General features: G+C 43.5%; 1 protein-coding gene and 1 pseudogene across 1 annotated transcript in view; one reads left to right on the forward strand and one right to left on the reverse strand.

Annotated features, from left to right (window-relative positions):
* The window catches only part of VWA8 (von Willebrand factor A domain containing 8), a 180,487-nt gene that overhangs the window by 136,136 nt on the left and 24,487 nt on the right, over positions 1-19,864 (reverse strand). The window contains exons 3-4 of the mRNA XM_083168923.1: positions 9,367-9,444; positions 670-800 (exon numbers count right to left, since the gene is read on the reverse strand). Of these exons, the coding sequence (XP_083025049.1) occupies positions 670-800; positions 9,367-9,444 (209 nt within the window). The remainder of the gene's footprint in view (positions 1-669; positions 801-9,366; positions 9,445-19,864) is intronic.
* Positions 11,950-12,088, forward strand: LOC146060904 (U2 spliceosomal RNA; annotated as a pseudogene).

The following is a 19,864-nucleotide window of genomic DNA, read 5'->3' on the forward strand; positions in this document are numbered from 1 at the left end:
CCATTTAGTGCACCACATATCTTCGCATGGTTGGGGACACTTAATCATCCATTTAGACTAAGATTTGGAATGGTAAAGTATAAAAAAGTTAAAAAAAATATATATAAAAAATCATGAAAAACTCTGACCTTTTACCGGTCGACCTATTGACTGTTGACTTAACGCATATTGACCCAAAGTCTGAATCCCAAAGAGAGCCAAGAGCGTGAAGCTTACAACAAGTTAATATGTTTTTAAAGCAAAATAATGTTGTACTTATTATATTGGACTTACAAATAACTGGAAATACAGATTTGTCCACATACTGTACAATCTATGTGACTTTTTCCCTTACAATGAGTATTATTTGCAAATCGATGTGAAAAGTACGCAAAAGCAGCTTTGGCGGATTCAAATATGTGGCATGCTGATATCCTGTTTGTGACTACGGATACATACGAAATTGCACGAAACGCATTTTAACAGAAAAAAGTTTAATGCAAAGACACAGCACTACCGAGTCGCACCACTAAAAGGGCTGTTTATTGCGCAAGGAGGCTAGATGTATGTGGACACATTTGCAAACTGTAATAAATGACTTTACAACATAATTGTTTCCTTTTCATCTTTCTAAAACTGTAAATACTGTATAATACAGACAGAAATGTAATAGGGATAAAATAAGCATACCAAATACTGCATAGCGATAGCTCGCCTGAGTGGACCTGGAGGGCCAATGAGGAAGATGTCTTGCCCCAAAAGGTCTTTTTGCATTATCCATCTCAGATGCTGCGCTACTGATTGACATAGTGGATCAGCAACTAAAAAGAAGAACATTTTAAATAGACCATTAATGCATAAGAAAGCATGAACATGTCAGTAGTACAGGTTTTTTACCTTGTTCACTAAAATGCTTTAAAAAAAAAAAGATCAAGAAAATCAATACTAGCAAAGCATAAAATAATGGTGTGCTTGTATACAGTAAGAAGAGGATGATTTGTCATGTGAAGATCTACTGCTTAAGGCAGGTAAAAATGACTACAAAATGAACTTATATGCAACTCTGTTGTATCTGGCATACACCAAAACTGAGAGAGCGCAAGTATGGGGAGATTACGAAATTATGGCAGAGGCTCCCAGAAACTTGGGGAATTCTCCCTTAAGGTGCCAATACACGTAACGATTACCTGGTACTTTATGTGCTAAAATAGCATTGTTGTGCATGCGATGCAATGCTATTTTAGCACAAAAAGTACCGGGTAATTGGTACGTGTATGGGCACCTTTATCCAGATGGCTGCCACCACTTCTTATGTGACTGTGGCAATGGGCACAAGTGTATATTGCCACACAGCAAATAATCAAGACAAATATATCACAGGAACAAAGGGGGTGATTCAGGTTGGTTTGCAAAAGCAAACTCCTTCTTTAATTTACAGAACCATGTGCACTGCTGGTCGGGCTGATGTAACATATGCAGAGTTAGATTTGGGTGGGGTGTGTTCAAACTGGAAATGGGATTTTGTACTTACCATTAAATCCTTTTCTCTGATTCCACAGATGACACTGGAGTTCAAAGTGGAAAAAGAAAAGCAACTACCAGGAGCATGGGCACTTTAAGAAATTAAAGAAGTGTGGCTGATTCCTCCCCTTCTACTTCCCCTTCCCAAGCAAAGAGTCTGAGGAATTGTGCCCGGGGGGGAGCACATACTTACTCTTCAATGAAGAGGTTAAACATCACAACATACAAGAAGAAACATTAAACAGTGAGAATAGGAATTTCAAACAGAACAAAAATGCACACAAACGAAAAGGGAGTTCCAACAGACAACCGGAGTAACTTTAATTAAGAGAAAGTTAATCTGAATGCACAGAAGAGCAGCGCCGGGAGGGCGTTCAGACTCACCTGTGGAATCAGAGAAAAAGATATAACGGTAAGTACCAAATCCCATTATCTTCTTCATCCAGTAGATGACACTGTATTTCTCAAGGCGCTGAGATCCTCCCAACATTCAACGGCCAAACTGAGAAGCCTAGGCTACAAAGGTGTCAAAATGGTAAAACTTGATAAAGGTACTCTGGCAAGACCAAGTAGCAGCCCTACAGAGTTGTTGAGCAGAAACCCCTTGGGCAGCTGTCCATGACTGACCCACCGATCGTGTTGAATGCGATGTAATAGAGGAAGGCAGCACTAGTGAAGCTACCACGTATGCCTGACGAATGGTGATGTGTAGACCCCTAGCCAAAATTTGTTTAGACGCTGGCCAACCTGGATTTGCTGAGTCACACAAAACAAACAGTGTCCGATTTTCGTATAGAAGCCGGCCTGGAGACATAGACCCTAAAGGCACGCACCACATCCAGAGACCTGAAGTCAGTGGAATCGTCTGGAAAAGCAGGCAAAACTATTGGTTGATTGATGTGAAATAAAAACACAACCTTAGGAAGAAACGATGCATGTGTTCACAATTCCACCCTATCTTCATGGAAAAATTAAGAATGGTGGACGACAGGACAGTGCACTTAAGTCTGATACTCATCTGGCTAAAGCTAGAGCCAGGAGCAGGACTGTCTTCCAGGTAAAGTACGTGAGGTCTACTGAACAATGGAGATTGTAAGAACGAAAGCACTAAATTCAAGTCCTAAGGGGCCATGGGAGGTCGGAAGGGGAGTTGAATTCTCAAAACTCCCCAAAAGAAGTCTGCATTTGAGGCAGTAATGCTAATTTTCACTGAAAGAAAATAGAAAGGGCGGACACCTGCACCTTTAAGGAGCCCAGGCACAGACCCGCAGATAGTCCAGCCTAAGCGAAAAAGAAGCAGACAAGCTAACTTTAATGTCATTGGTGAGACCTGGTGAACCTCGCACCATGAAATTTATGCTCTCCAGATATGGTAATAGTGAAAAGAAGTCCCCTCTTTTCTGGCACGCACCATGGTGGGAATTACCGCCGAAGGGATACCCACCTTCCTGAGGATGGACCTTTCAGTAGCCAAGCTGTTAAATGAAGTCACCCTTAGTCCAGATGGACAAAGGGACCCTTGGACAGTAGGTCCTCTTGCAACGGCAGAGGCCATGGTTCATTCACGAGAAGAGACATTAGACTGGTGTACCAGGACCAAAGCGGCCAGTCTGATGCTATGAGAAGTACCGTGACTGCCTATCTGCAAGTGCGCTGCGGGATCCATGGTAAGATTGGAAATGGAAGGAAGAGGTAGAAAAACTGGTAGCACCACAGGAACGTGAGTGCATCCACCCCCACTGCTGCCAGATCCCGAGTCCATGCACAGTACAGGGGTAACTGATGGTTGTGGAGAGACACCATCAAGTCTTTTTGGGAGCATCCCCAACAATGTATCAGACTTGTATCTTTGTAAAGATCCTGGATACCAAGGACAGGCTGAACGTCAGTACCTGAAACTGGAAATGGTGTTCTCGTATGGTAAAACGCAGAAATGAAGGATATGCTTGCCAAATAGGAACATGTAGGTAGGTGTCCTTGATGTCCAGGGAAACCAAGAACTCCTCAGGTTTCAAATCTGTGATTACAGAGTGTAACTATTCCATCTTCACCACTTGCAAGAAAGGGTTGAGATCCTTGAGGTTGAAAATGGGCCGTGCCGAGCCGTCCGGCTTCGGCACGAGAAACAAGCTGGAATAGAACCCCTGCATATTGCTGGCTGGGTGAGACTGGTATTATCACTCCTGCCTTTAGCAGTCTTTCTCTAGACAGCACACTTGTCTAGAGAAACAGGTTATAAAAAAAACGGTGTGGGGGTGCCTTTTGAAAATGTATTTTTCAGCCGAAGGCCACTCAATCTCTGGCCCAAGCATCCTGACTGGATTGGAACCAGGCCTCACAAAAAAGTTGCAGACGTGCCCCCAAGTTGGCTGAAAGCATGTCATGCCGAGTGTTTTTGGGACACCTTAGCCTCCTAGTGAGCTGTGGAGGCGACTCCCCTTCCACAACCTCTGGTGCCACGTCCAGATTAAGAGACGTCCCGGAATCTAGCTGTTGGGGTATGAAGTAAGGAATTTGCTGGACATCTGAAAACGTTTATCAGGATGAAGTCAAATGGTGGTCCAATTCCTTCGACACACTGAAAGCAGCAGCTTGTCTGCGTCTTTTACCAAACATATGCGGACAAGCTGACAATAGGGCCTTATCATCTACTTTTAAGGTTGATTTAACCATAGCAATAAGATCTTCCAATCCCTGGGAAACTGGTTCTGTAACCGGTTGTACCTCTAATAAATGACTTGGGTTGGCAAACTCGCCTTCTTCAAGAGGCGCCATATCAAGCAGACAATTCAGAAGATAAATGGGAAATAACCTCTGTAAGTTGCAAGGCCCATGCAGGGATGTCCTACTGGGTGGTAGTACCGGAGGTCCTGTCTAATTATCACAGAAAAATGTACCCTCAGATTGAGGGGTGAATTTGGTGTTACGTCTTTTACATGCCACCATGTGAGATGCTTTTGTGCTACCTCCTGCCATTGTACTCCCCACACAATACACACTATGTACACAATAGCGGAGCAATAGGGTACAGGAAAATAGAAAATAACTGTACAGGAGAGTTAGAAAAGAGAGGATGCCACAAGTTAGTACTGCACTATGGCATATAACACAGGAGTGCTATGACTTACAATTTTTCTACACAGCCTATCTTTCCTGAAAACTTCCAAGTCCCCACTGTGTAACTCACAGAGTCTAGGGCTGTGAAGCCAGGGGCTAAGCGGATCCTGTCTGAGACCAGCAGCAGCAGATACAGGTCCTGTCCCCTGTACAGGCTCCGGAGCATATGCAGTGCTAAGATGGCCGTGCTGGCTAGTGGTGGTATGATTGAAGGATTGCGAAGCGCACTGCAAGCAGCAGCGTCTGGTCTCAGGAGCCGGGGACCCTGGTGCAAACCACAGAGGTGTCTCAGATCTGCGAGCGCTGGAGAAATCATTGGATGGTTGCCACTGTGTGGGGGATTGCGGTGGGGGCGAGGGGGGCAGCTGTGCAGGTGGCGTCTGGTGGACTTGCAAGGCTGTGAAATTCGCAGCCTTGTGAATCAACCAGAATACACAGATATACATGAGCTTACAGCTCCACTGGGGCAGGGACTGATGTGAATGTTCAAATATCCTCTGTAAAGTGCTGCGGCATATGTGTGCGCTATATAAGAAACTGGTAATAAATAAATAATACATTCATATCTGTATATACGTGGAGAGTATATTTCCGTGTCATGCTGAAGAAGTTTCAAAAGAGAAATAATTGACTGCATAATGTATCACATGCAAATAATATATTTGGATTAAATGTTGAAAAACAACAGAATGTAAACAGAAATTAAAACATAAGGGCACTACTGTGCGTACTACAGACTGTGTCAGACTGGATAAATGAACATATTTTCAGGACCACAGACAGCACCTCTATATATCATGTGTACAAGTTTAATGCTTGCCAATTTACGTATAACACTTTGTCTTCTTCAATAAACACAGTAGCTATTAAATGGTCATGCACTGAGTGTGACAAGGTAAAACTACATACATTGTAACAGCTTTTTGTGATATCCTGTTTCTCAGAGAAAGCCGCCACTCTCACAAGGAGAGTGTGCAGGAGAGACTTGTGCGTCCAAGTGAATATGCAGCAATCCCTCTCATCAGCTAGGCTTCTAATCTTTTGTAAAACACACTTACTGTACACGTTTCAATTACCTGTTTAGTTTTACAGTGTATTATGGTAATAGATCCAATTATGGAATTATACTTCCTGCACATTAGCATGAAATGACAAAGAACAGAAACCTCTTTTCCTGCAACACAATAATCACTCATTTTACATACATCTGGTGAATCAAGTCTGGACTTCACACACTCAATTAGAGCTATGTTATTAAACAGTATCTTACAGTAGAGAACAAATTTAAGTAAACATATATAATTGTGCTGCGCTTTCAAAACCTAGTCCTCTGGACACACGAATACCTCTTTTTATATTGAAAGGCCGAGTCGCACCCAGGATTTTGTATACCGATCCAACTGGGGTGTAACCCACTTGAGATCCCTTTCAGATTGGCAGCTGGAACCGGCCTGTGAAAGGTGCTGGATTGCATGGACCCGGCTTGCCCATTTACACCGCACCATGACCTGAGTCTTTCTGAGGACCAACCCTGCAAGCTAGCTTTTCTTGATTCCCAGGTCACGCTAACACATTCCCATGTGCCTTATAATCTTAGACATCTGGTAGGCACACCCACTTTGAAAGTGTTTATTGTTACATGCTTTTAATCATTTAACATTGTGTTCATTCTGACGAAGGAATTAAACTTTCCGAAACGGTTAGCAACGAACAGTACGCGGCTCCAGTTTCCTTTCTTCATATTGTCAAGTCCCTTACTTGAGTGCCGCCAGCAGCCGTGATAGACTCTGTATATATATATATCTTTTTTTTACCACACAACACAAACACATATATATATATATATATATATTATTATTATTATTATTATTTTTTTAAATGCAGTAGGTCTATTATTCTCAGAGAATATACTGTACACATAAAGAAACTGGAGCTATTTTGGTGGATGATGAGCTAATGTACATCTCCTTTCTAGTGAAAGTACCAGTGGGGGAAATGTTATGCTTTCTTCATACATAAATACTTTTATAAGGGTGCCTGATTTAACATTACATTGGTTGTCCCATCAGCCACAATACACATTACTGTGACCCTTTCTCTTTCATTTTTCTGTAAAAAAATTTTGTCTGTACTATTATTTGTATCTTCATTGTTATTTATTAGTATTGTGCAACCTAACTTGTGTTTTCTATTATATGTTTCTATCAAGTGTCCGTTGGGTCCTGGTCTGGTTACTTAGCCCACTGGCTATAATTCGAAAATCTATTTTTTTTATCCATTTCTGATGTTTGAACAATTTTTGGACTGATGTGAATGGCCAAATATTCTCTGTAAACCAAACCAAAGCGGTATGTGTGTCAGACTGGGACATGAAGGGCCTACCCACCAGGGGAATGCAATAGAAGGGGTTGATAGTGGGGTATGACCATCTGCCAGTGTGTATGTACTCAGTGAACAGAGAGGTGTAGCAAAAATATGTACAAATAGTTGAAGAAGATAAAATACAAACCCACAAAAAAAAGTTGTTCGGATAAATAAATAAATTAATGAAAAACTAAACTAATGCTTTATAAACAGGCACATCCAGCTTACTTCTATACTGAATATGTGTTATTTTAAGATTATTACCATTCATACAGTAGTTTGAATGTGTTTTACTATGATTAATTAAATCTAGACAAAAGACCATAGAGTTTATGAGGGCTGTATTCATTAATGGCGAGATGTACTAAGCATTGAAAAGTGATAAAATGGAGAGTGATAAGCCACCAACTAATCAGCTCCTACCTGTCATATTCAAACACAGCCTGTGGCATGGCAGGTAGTAGCTGATTGGCTGGAGGTGTATCACTCTCCATTTTACCACTCTTCAAGCTTAGTACATCTGGCCCTAAGACATTTTTTTAAGCAATTCCATTCTTTAAGACCAATTTTGAATAAAAAGTGATGGAGCTTAACATATTGATTGAAACACCATAATACAGGAATGAACAGAACCACATGTCAAACAATAGAAATTACACTGCCCAAAAAGAAATCACCAAGAATGCAGAAAACCATGATAAAATGGCCCAAAGAACAGCAAACTGAACCCCTGCAAGAACAATATGGAGACTCCTCTGCATGCCACTCTTATGTCATCAGACTTCTCTTCATTCAGATTAGAATAGACATGATGATTAATGTCACACACACAACCACAACGGTTACAGTATGCTGTCCACACTGCCCAAATAGGGCCTGACTGAGTCAGACGCATCCATGTCTGTGTCTTTAGCCAAAGTTGTGTCTGGGACATTATTCAAATTACAGACACAAATTCCTCCCCTGGTGTACATCCATGTGTCCAAATGTGCAAGGACCGAGAGGCTTAATATACTGCCTTGTGTGTCTTAAGATGAACCATCTAAACTTGACCAAGCTCCCCTTGCCTTGTTTTCACTTGCTAGGGGGAACACTCAGTGTTGTATCCCCCCCCCCCTGGCTGGGAAACAGAGGATGCTATAGCTTTATATGCTGATGATGTCCTATTTTTAGAGGATGCTGAGGACTCTGGCAATGATGCTGCGGATAGTCAATGGGGTCTTTTCCCAGGTTGCTTAGTAATTGGAACACATCTAGTACTTTTCATATCCCTACTAAAAAAGCAATATCCACTACAATGGACCCTGATGTGTAAGTATTTGGGAGCTTGGATTAGTCCTCAAGCAAAAGAGTATGATTCGCCAAACATTGATCCTATTATCTCTAACTATAAGTTACAGATACATATGTGGAAGATATTACCCTGATGCGATAATCTTTTTTTAAATTTCCATCCAGCCTAAATACTTGTATCTTCTGCAACACTCTCTTATATTCCTAAAAGGTTTTCTCAAGTTTTGTTCCCTTTTTTATAAGGGGATAAACCCAGAGCCGAGAGGGGCCCATCTTTTCTGAGTAAGTTACGGTACATGTAACTTATATTTAACACCACTGAGCCATTCATGGGGACATGATAAATCATTGGGCGTTCCCATGGGTGACCCCTGCTGCTGTCCGCCCCCGGCCCGCCCCGATCCTTATAATCCTTATGAATGGATGGGCGACTATGCAATTCACCGAAGCCGTTCACAAAGGAGAGCTGCACATGCGCATAAAATACCATGAATAGAGCCCCAAACAACGGAATGAATAAGAATCATGTCCAATATCAGGATTTGACTTACCATGGGGTCACATGCAATTCCGGTTGGCCGTGCAGTTTCATTCGTCACTTATTAAAACGCTGTGTGTACAGCCAATCATTTAGGTGAGTATACACCCTTAAAAGAATATAGCTAAAGGGAATGATTATTCTAGTAAATCTTTAGATATTAGACACCATCTTCACTGTTGTGCCTACTTCTCCGAGATGTACTATATTAGCAGTAACTAAGACAACCCAGATGAATGGTGAAATTACCCCCAGAGGCAGAATCACTAAATAGTAATTAGGCTCAATAGATAATCCTGCTTAATGACCCTTAATATCATAAGATCACATTATATTTTAAAACATTTGCATTATTAATAGAATATTAAACCTTTACAGAATAAGGAATTATCCATACAATCCACATACTTTTATTTGTAGGTTGATGAAAACGGATATGAATGTGTGATTACTATATAGACAAAATTAAGACAAAAAATAGTTCTGCTTTGAGCATAGGTTTATAGATTAATTAAAGTGTCACATTGGGGTACAGAGAAGAAAAAATGTCTTACAATAGTTCTGGGGTACCAATTCCGGGTTTCTTGGAGTTTTCAATGTATAAGATACGTCTCCAATATTAACAGTGTCACCTGTAATATAAAAGCAAATGACAGTAAAATGATTAAAAATATATAAAATATGTTAAACAATTCTGCAGAAATGTTAGAATCATATATACATATATCACTGCATGGTTTACCTAGCCCAATTGATTTACATTTTGCAGAGGGGTATCCAGTAGTAGTGATGAAAACGCAGGTGCAAAAATATTGTACATTTTTACAAAGTTTCTCAGATATATTTTTTTCTGTGGTATACAATTTAAAATGCCTGCAAAAAAACCTATGCATTTGTCATCTGCAGCCCTCGCTGGCTAATTGGATAGCCCAAGGCAATTACCCACAGTAATTTACTACAGGTAATTGGATACACCCCTTTAACTCAAAGGGAATTATGCAATAAGTTTTGACATGAAGGAACCAACCTGATTTTGTTGAGTTCACTGCTAAGTATAAAGCGGCAACCAATTAGAATGTTGGTTTTGTTTTATAACAGATTACTGCTTTAAATTTAGCTATGAATGGAAAAAATTATGGCAGTTTCTTACGCTCATATCCGGTGGCGGTTTTTACCTATGCGCTGAAGGACTATTGCCCCCCAGGTAAAATCCACAACTGTGCTCTGCCTAAGTGAAGCTAGATGCTGTCTGTGAGACGGCACTGGCCTGCCAGTCACCCAAGGCAGTCCCAATGGGATGCCTCTTATGGGCTGCAACCGAAGCAGAACCTACATTGGTACTGCGCATGTGTCATCTGTATTGTACAGGCACCGGGACCATGATTTTACTTCCACAGAAGCTGGCTGCATGCGCAGTACAGAGGTCAGTGCATCAGTGTACACAGACGATGGGACTGCAGCGGCGGGGAGACCAGGAGGAGGATCGGCAGCAGAGGGGAGGGTGTCCCAGCATCACGGCCAGCAGCATCCCCCCCCCCTTATTAAGGTAGGAGCCGCCACTGCTCATAACCTCACATAACCCCCATAGTCTATATAATTCAAGAGCTACTTTGGACATGGGCCAATGTAGAAAGAAAAAATATTATTTTTATTATTATTATCATCCTCGACTAAGTGGCTCCTCATTAAATACACAAACTAGCTATGTCATGCATAGAAGACTGAGAAAAAATCCACTTCTAGCTGGAATTTGCTTTGATGATATGATTTTAAAGGACACAAGCATCTTATGGAAAGAAAATCAGTGTTCTACAGAGATGGCACAGACAGAACATTACCTGCAAAAATAACCACTAAGCTTAAGCAAATTATCATGAAAATAAAATGTATTTTAAGAGGATAAATCTGTGACCGTAAACTGGTTTTCTCGTAGGATTAGTCTAAGCTAATATAGAATCTCTGCCTTTCTCAAGTGATAAGTCTTTGCACCAGGGGGAACATAAATACTATAACTCATATTACAACATTTGTGCAATTCTGTTCTGCTGCCAATTTATACTAATGCACATTGAAATCACGGAAGCATTTACATTATTTTATACAGTATTACACCTCTACATTCTGCCTTCATCCATTATCACAACTTGACCAGATTCCTAGCTCATTGCTATAAAAAATTCAGCACCCTACTTCATCGCCACGTCTCTCCCATCTCCAACTCTCTCTGCAACCCTATGGCGATTGAACATCTCTGTATTTCTCGTCCCACTGATAGAGGCACCATCTCCCACATGTATCACTCTATACTATTGCAAGATCATCCAGCCTCAGCGACTCACAAACTATCCTGGGAATTGGATCTAGGTACCACTCTGGGGGAGAATACCTGGGAGGAGATTCGTCTCAACATCTCCAAGTGCTCCATTAGCGTCTCCATTAAGAAGAATTCCTACATAGTGTATACCTGTTGGTGCCTAGTCCCAGAACGACTACATAAAATTTACCCACCTACCTCTGATTTATGTTGGCGGCAATGTGGCCAGATAGGATCTTTTTTTCAGATATGATGGACATGCCCTAAATTAACTTCTTTCTGGTCAACTGTCCACACACTTGTAGCCTCTGTCATCCCACACTGTCCTCCCCTCTCCTCGGCCATGATGCTCTTGTGTGCCCTGGTTTGCTAGTTATCCAAACAGGAGAATAAATTGCTGCTGCACATTAGCTGTGCGGCTAAATACCAGATTGCTAGATCCTGGAAACGACCCTCCCTTCCGACTCACAAGGAACTTGTTAATCATGTTTGGTTTGTGGCCAAAATGGAATTCATCACTAGCCTCCAGAATAATACAGTGGACAAGTTACATACTGTATGCACACCATGGTACATGCTATATAGTGCGACCCTTCCTGGACAAGCCTAATTACTTGGGGGTTCCCCCCCCCCCCATCTTGTTTCCCCTTCTATACCCCCTTTCCTATTTTCCCGCCCAATAATTTTCCACTTTAATTCTTTATACTCCCCACTTCTCTATTCTCCCAAACTCCCTGGAACCCTGACCTACTACTGTTTATTTTTGATCCCACAGACTCTCTTGGTAAAATCCCTACCTTACTTGTTATACTAGGCTACCTGTCATACTTCTCGGCCTTTTGGCTAAGATCAAGTGTAGTATCTGTTCTTATCAGTTGGGTCTGGACCGCCCCCCTGGCAGAGAATAGAGAAAAGCTGGACCAAACCACCTTGCTACTGAGCTGAGGCTTAGAGTACTTCATGTTCTGGGCGGGTGTAAGGTCTGGCTGAGTATCTACACCCTGCCGTGGGGGGGGGGGGGGGTACATACTCTCCCACTGGTAGGGAGGGGAGAAGCATCTGGCCTAGTAGATGGGGTTCTTGTTCGGGGGTCTATAGCCTCTGAGGGAGAGTCACTCAAAAAGCCCAGTCTAGTATCCAATCCCAGGAAGACGGGAAAAGTTGGGACCGAGTAGATTGCTCTCTGGTCCGGGGGTTCCCAGTTCCCTCAGCCAGAGAGACAGTGAAAAGCCCAGCCTAGTACTCAATCCCTGGGAGAGAGGAAACGTCGGGACTGAGTAGGTGTTTTCTTCTCCTTCAGTTGGTCTATTTGGCCTCTGCAGGGGAGACTCATCGAAAAGCCCGGTGGAGTATCCATTCCCATGCCGGGGGACCGTAAAGGGCCTGCTGGTGGAGCAGAGAAACACTTGGTCAGACGCTGACTGACTGGCTGCCTGGAGTCCGAGGCTGCACTGTGCCCCTGGGGAAACTCAGGGGTGCCAAACATGCACGGGTGATCCCCAAATCACCCTGCTCTAGTAAGCACTAACACTGCGCACTTCCCTTTAGGCTAGCGCTTCACGTCCTTACCTCGTCCTTTTGGATGGGGCAGGCATACAAAGATATAAAAATGCCAAATAAGTTTTTAAAAAGTTAATGCTTTTATTTTTATTGTTTCTTCAATAAAAGCAAATATTGGACTGAAATGTCATAAAATAGGTTATCTTATTTCAGTTAATAGTACTACCTGCATAATACAATGTGTAAGATACAAATAAAGTCTACACTTAACAGAAACTAGTTTATTAGGCAAAAACAGAAATACAGATAAGACTTAGTACATCAGTTATTATTTCCCCTAATCACACGGTTTGCTTTAATAATTGACAGCGTATGACTTGTTACATCCCTTACATATTTCATTGCTGCCACTGTGAAGTGGTTTTTTAAAACATCATAGTATTTATTTTGTTTTACTTATTTTCATTCTCATGCTAAAAAAAAGTAATTAAATGACATGCAACAGAAGCGGAACAAATACAGTAACTGGTAACTATCATGAGACCGTCAGCCACCTATCCCCATTTACAGATTTGCCTTATGGGGCAAACACAGGGCTAAAATCGCTCCATGTCTACACCCCATAGTGATGGAGATGCGTGGTCCCGCACGTTGCCATCGCCGGCTCCAATATTTAACGCAGGCAGGCAAAATCTAGTTAGATCACCCAGCAAGTGCATACAAAACACTGACTTAGCACAGATCACTTAGCACACATTGCAATGTATGTACAGGGACATCTAGAACCTGGGAAGTTCAAGGAAATCTCCTAGCTTACATCGCTTAGCACACATCACAACAGGTGTATACCCCATAAGCATCCAATGTTTTTTTTATTGTTATTAACATTTTTGTGTATGCCATCATTAAATTGTGCAGCCTTATTCAGATCTGAGCTCAATAAAAATTTGTTCGGAAAATGGGCAAAACCATGTGCACTGCAGGTGGGGCAGATGTAACCTGTGCAAATAGAGTTAAATTTGGGTGGGGTGTGCTAAAACTGAAATCTAAATTGCAGTGTAAAAATAATGCAGCCAATATTTACCCTGCACAGAAACAAAATAACTTACACAAATCTAACGGTACTTGTGTATTTTGGCGGCGCCCCCGATGTCCGTCGTACGACGAACAGATCGCATCGCATGCCATGCACCCGATGGCATGCGATGCGATGCGACGCGATTTTGACCCCCTATACGACCAAAAATCGTATAAGCACCCTAAAGGGTGCTTTTGAGCACCCAAATGGGTGCTAACAATGTTAAATGCACCCCCACGCCACCCCCCACTATAAACGTGAACCCGAAGCGTGGCGAGCGCAGCGAGCCCGCGAGGGGCGGCGGTACGCGTCCTACGACCTTTTCATACCCCCACTATCCACGTCGGCGTGGAGTTGAGAATAGAATAGTGTGGCGAGCGCAGCGAGCCACCGAGCCCGAAGCGTGGCGAGCGCAGCGAGCCCCGCGAGGGGACGCGGATACCTTCACAGTTATACGCGTCCCCTCGCGGGCTTCACAGGTGTCCGTGGCGACGCGGACACCTGTGAAGCCCGCGAGGGGACGCGTTTACCTATGAAGGTATCCGCGTGCGCTCGCCACGCTTCGGGCTCGCCACACTATTCTATTCTCAACTCCACGCCGACGTGGATAGTGGGGGTATGAAAAGGTCGTAGGACGCGTACCGCCGCCCCTCGCGGGCTCGCTGCGCTCGCCACGCTTCGGGTTCACGTTTATAGTGGGGGGTGGCGTGGGGGTGCATTTAACATTGTAAGCACCCATTTGGGTGCTTAACATAGTATAAGCCCCCATTAGGGTGCTTATACAATGTTTAATCGCATCGCATCGCATCCTATGGCATCGTATGCCATGTACAATGGCATACAATTTCAAAATTGTATGCCATCGTGCACTATCGTACGATATCGCGTCGCATCGCATACCATCGTATGTGTTATGGTATGCGATGCGATGGGCGCCGCCAAATACACAAGTACCAATCTAACTCTCTGCACATGTTACATCTGCCACACCTGCAGTGCATATGGATTTGCCCATTTCCAGAACAAATTTGTACTGAGCTCAGATCTGAATAATGACGCCCATACACATCCTGATCCGGGCGTGCGTTCCGTGCTTAACTAGCATGCATCACATCGCATTGCATGCCCTGTGCATGCGTTGTGCATGCAATGCGATGCAATGTGATGAAAACTAATTACAAAAAGAATGTGCAAGCACATACTTTTTGTACTGTGCGATGAGGTGCCGCAGGAGCGCGCACCTCCAACCACGCATCGCACAGCCCGCATTGCAGCGTGTATGGGCTCCTTAAGAGTAAAGATACTAATCCGGATAAACAAAGTAACAAAATTACATATACTGTATAGATAATTACATGTGTAGGAATAGTCACAAGCATACTATCAACTTAAAGGGTTTGCCTAAGGTGATTGAAACAAGAGGACAGGAGGTCATGCTCACAAGAGCTTACATTCTAAAGGCTAGAGTAGGAAGGGGGGTTATTAGGAGATTCATAGGAAATGAGGAGGTACAGATGGAGCAGCTCGCAATGTAGCTGCTCCTGGTGATAGAATTGCCAATCACCGCTGTGCGCCATCTGACAGAAGAGGGCGCTCCAGCACTCCAGCACGAGACGCTAGCGCACCCCGTTCTGTGGGAGCCCAACGATGCCATTCGTCGGCTCCCTGCTGCTCCCGCTCCCCCCCCCCCGCAGCCCCCACTCGCCCTGCCCATCTTCCTGAAGCGGAGACAAGCAGGGACGCCTTGCTAATTGGGTCAGTCAGATGGCCCTCCTGTTCGCCAGCCTGCACCAGCGCAGGAGATCTGACGATAGTTCAGGCTGGCAGACAGGGCAGTCAGTGCAGTCAGTGGTCTAGTGAACTAGTGTGAACAGAGCGTTTGTGGCAAAGTTTAAAGCAATGGATGTTAATGGGTAATCTGATTGAGTGAAGGAGCACAATTTGTAGGACAGGGGCAGCCCAGAAGTAGGCAGTGATCACCAATTGCAGAGAGCAACTACCAGCAATTCACATCAGTGATCCTGGCAGCTCAAAACCTGCACCAACGCAAATGGAACATGTACAGCTAAGATTGGAGAAACAACAAGTTGCATTTGACCCTTAAACCTTCCATGCACTCTCCACCTGAAACACCTCTGTACATTTTCAATCGATCAGCTCATAGTATTGGAGTATTATACCTCCACAGGGCAGAATACAGCATCATCCTGGGTGTGTGGAGCAATTGCATATACTGCTAGACAGTTGGTGAGATTTGATTAGAGATGTGCAAACAATATAGGCAGGTGAGCCACTGCCTCCAGAGTTTTGACTATAAAAACGATTCGAACAATATAAAGAAGATATCTATAACATCTTCTTTGTATTTTTCATATACTTTATATAGTCAAAACTCTGGCTTATACTGGAGTATTATAGGAAAGGCTCTGGCTCACCTCACCACATGTCATTGGTGGCCACGTACACCAGAGTACACATGAGCAAGCTAGTTTATATTATAGTAATCAACATATTTCCAATGCTCAAGGGAACTGTGCTATAAACATATCTACAGCAATACAGTAAAGTAACCCTTTCTATCAGCAGTAACAATACTATGTATAAGGAGAACAATATATGTAGTTACATTAGTAACAATTAACTTTTTATGTTTTTCATGATTATTACATGTATTGATATGTGGTAATAAATGTTTATATTTGACACAAGTGGTATTGTATGGTGTATTACATAGCCAATATTCTTTTATAACTTTAGTTTGAACTAGATTCTGTATTCAGTGGCGTAACAATAGCCCCGCAGACCCCGCTGTCGCGGGAAGGCGCTGATTAAGTGTGGGCATCGGGGGTCTGCGGGGCTATCATGCGCTACACTGCTGCTGGGGCCCCTCTGTTCGCCGCTGCTGCTGGGCCCCGCAGATCTACTTATCTCTTGTCTGCGGTCCCAGCCGGCTCTCCTCCTGGCAGGTTTGTTAATGAAGACAACCCTCAAAAAATGGCCGCCCCCCTAAAGCAGAAACTTTTTGAGGAGGCGTTAGCCGCCTCTAGCATCCTCAAAAACGGTCTGCTGTTAGGGGGCGGCCATTTTTTGTGGGTCATTTTCATTAAGCCTGCCAGGAGGAGAGCCGCCCGGGACTGCAGACAAAAAAAGAAGTAGATCTGCGAGTCCCAGCGGCGGTGACGGTAAGTAGCACGGTGGAAGGCTGGAGGTGGGCTATAATTTAAGGGGGTGGGGGGCGGCCAAAATTTCCAGGGGGGGGGGCTCTCACAAATAATAGTTACGTCACTGCCTGTATTGGATAGAGAGCCAGTAAAGCAGGGGTCAGGGGACTTTTTACCTCAAAAAATATATTTATATAGCCAACGTTACCCACTTGAAGAAAGGAAATCATATGATTGTAATAAACACTGTACCCCCAGAAATTGATGCAAGTACGGTACACAACCTGGCAACCATTGATGATGAAGATTGCAATGTATGGCTGTGTGTGGTTCAAAATTTGTACCGCACACAGCCATGCATGGTAATCATCATCAATGGCTGCCAGGCTGTATGTGGTAAAGCCATTCATAGCCATTCATAATGACGTCCAGGCAGCTATTTGTGTCAGTATTTCAAGATGATATAGTGACAGTCTGTGCAATTTTTTTTTCCAAGAGCCTATAGTATAGTACAGACTGCGCGCTGCCGAGATGGCGCAGCAACTAGTTTACTCTACTGGAGAAGCGGGCGGACTTGGAGGCGGGACCCGGGGCATCACGCAGGGAAGTGTGTTATATACAAGGGCCTGACACACTGCACTGCGTCAGGTCCTTGTACACTACAGTACTGTAACACACAGCCAGGCATGCACATAGAATCTATATATAGATTATATATGCAATTAAATGAAATTCTTGGGGGTAATGGACGGTCACGCTACCGAGACACAACTGGGCATGCATATAGATTCATAAGCATGCCCAGCTGTGTCTCGGCAGCACAATCGTCCATTACCCAAGGAATATCATTTTTAACCCATTTGGGGTAATTACATATAACACTATTTCACACCGCACAAATAACCCAGGTCCGACCCAGGTTGTTGCCTGGTCGATACGGGTCTCTGTACTGTATTAAAGGGCTAGCAACCCGGCATTCCAACCCAGGTTAAAAGAAGGATTTTTCCTGGGTCGGGCCCAGGTTGCAGGGCAGTGTAAACAGTTACACTGGGTCAAAACACCTGGGTCGTGTTCACACTATAGAGAGGAGGCAGTGTCACCTCCAAGCGCTGCCTCCTTTTTTCATGTCAGCTTCCCGTCTTATTGCTGGGTCACTGTGGGGGCTGTAGGGGCTAATGCCAGGTCTCTCCCTTGACAGACCCGAGTCCAAATCCCAGGTGCGATCCGGCATTTGCCATGTGAAAGGGATAATTGTTGCCTACCTGCATGACTCCCTGAAATATCAGCAATCTCCATGTCTCCCTGAATAGTCTAGCAATCTCCCTAATTGTACCATACCCCCATTATGCTGCATTGTTTCTTATACTTACACCCTAAAATAGTGTCAATATCGCGGACTCCCTGAAGAGTCACCCATATTATGCAGCTGTATAACCTGCTAAGAAAATAATTCAGAAATATTTTAATTCAAATGGAATCATCATTGCCATTGCCCTGCATTGGTTGTAAGGCACAATGGGGCAGATGTATTAAGCCTTAACAAGAGATAAATGCAAGGGTGATAAAGAGATAAACGTCCAGCCAATCACCTGCTAACTGCCATGTTACAGGCTGTGTTTGAAAAAAGTCAGTAAGGAGCTGATTGGCTGGACGTTTATCTCTCCTTATCACCTTTGCATTTATCTCTTGTTAAAGCTTAATACTTCTGCCCCAATGATCCATATGGCTACATGAATTTTAAATAACATTTCTCGTGGCCACTTATTTAAAAAAAACCTTGGAAAACAGAACACAAACAAGTTCTGACTTCCATCAGTGTTTTTTTCTTCAACAAATTTTTTAGATCTTACTAACTGCTTTGGGGCATATGTGCATTTGGCTGTAAGTTGTTTTATGACACAGGCTTCTTAGATGTAGCCATATGTGTCTGCGCTTATGGGTGTCACCTTCACAATCTGTTTGCAAAAGCTGCCTGAAATGTGTCCTAAGGATTGATTGACAGCCGCTAACATCACCGCTCCCAACTGCAGCCGCAACAACCAGTAAGTCGCAAGCGGGACCACACTTGAAAGCTCCCAGGATATGAACACTGTTCGTGAAGAGACTTGACCTTGGTATCAGCGGTCGGTACAGCTGCAGCAGTCCGGGATCACGGACATACGGCTTCTCCAAACAACACAAGGTTCTGTTCTAAACAATAATATATGTTATACTTTTCTGCTCCTATTTCAATATTGTGAACGGACGAGGATACCTACAAATGGTGAGCACCAGAAATTGATCTGCACAATGAGCTAATATTTTATATTTAAATTATTTTAAATTGTCTAATATACTTATTAATACATGTTGTTTTGCTATCCACAGGAGGTTTATATATGTGTATAATTTATGTTGTTTAATGAATTCATTTATTTTTATTTACATTGTTGGTTTGTATTAAGTGCCACTTGATTTGGGTGTTTCACCTTCACAATTTCTCTGAAATGCTTTTGGTACTCTTTACCTAGAACGGCGCCCGCGATCAGAATCGCGGGCGTCGGGGGTAAAAAATCGCGGTCATCGCGGGCATATCGCGGGTACATCAAAATCGTGTACCCGCGATGACCGCGATTTTCCCATAGGGAACAATGTTAAAAAGCCTAATTGACCGCGATTTTAATGTAAAATGCCTCAATGCCCGCGATTTTCCCATAGGAATCAATGTTAAATGGGCTACAGAGCCCAAATAGACCCAATTAACCCTTAAATGTCACCCCAATTTTTTTACGCCACCCCACGATCCACGCCAACCCGAAGCGTGGCGAGCGCAGCGAGCCCGCGAGGGGCGGCGGTACGCGTCCTCCGACCTTTTCATGCCCTACTATCCACGTCGGCGTGGAGTTGAGAATAGAATAGTGTGGCGAGCGCAGCGAGCCACCGAGCCCGAAGCGTGGCGAGCGCAGCGAGCCCCGCGAGGGGACGCGGATACCTTCACAGGTAAACGCGTCCCTTCGCGG

This window comes from Crinia signifera, chromosome 2 (genome assembly GCF_055691185.1).
Source record: "Crinia signifera chromosome 2, ASM5569118v1, whole genome shotgun sequence".
NCBI classification, from domain to species: Eukaryota; Metazoa; Chordata; class Amphibia; order Anura; family Myobatrachidae; genus Crinia; species Crinia signifera.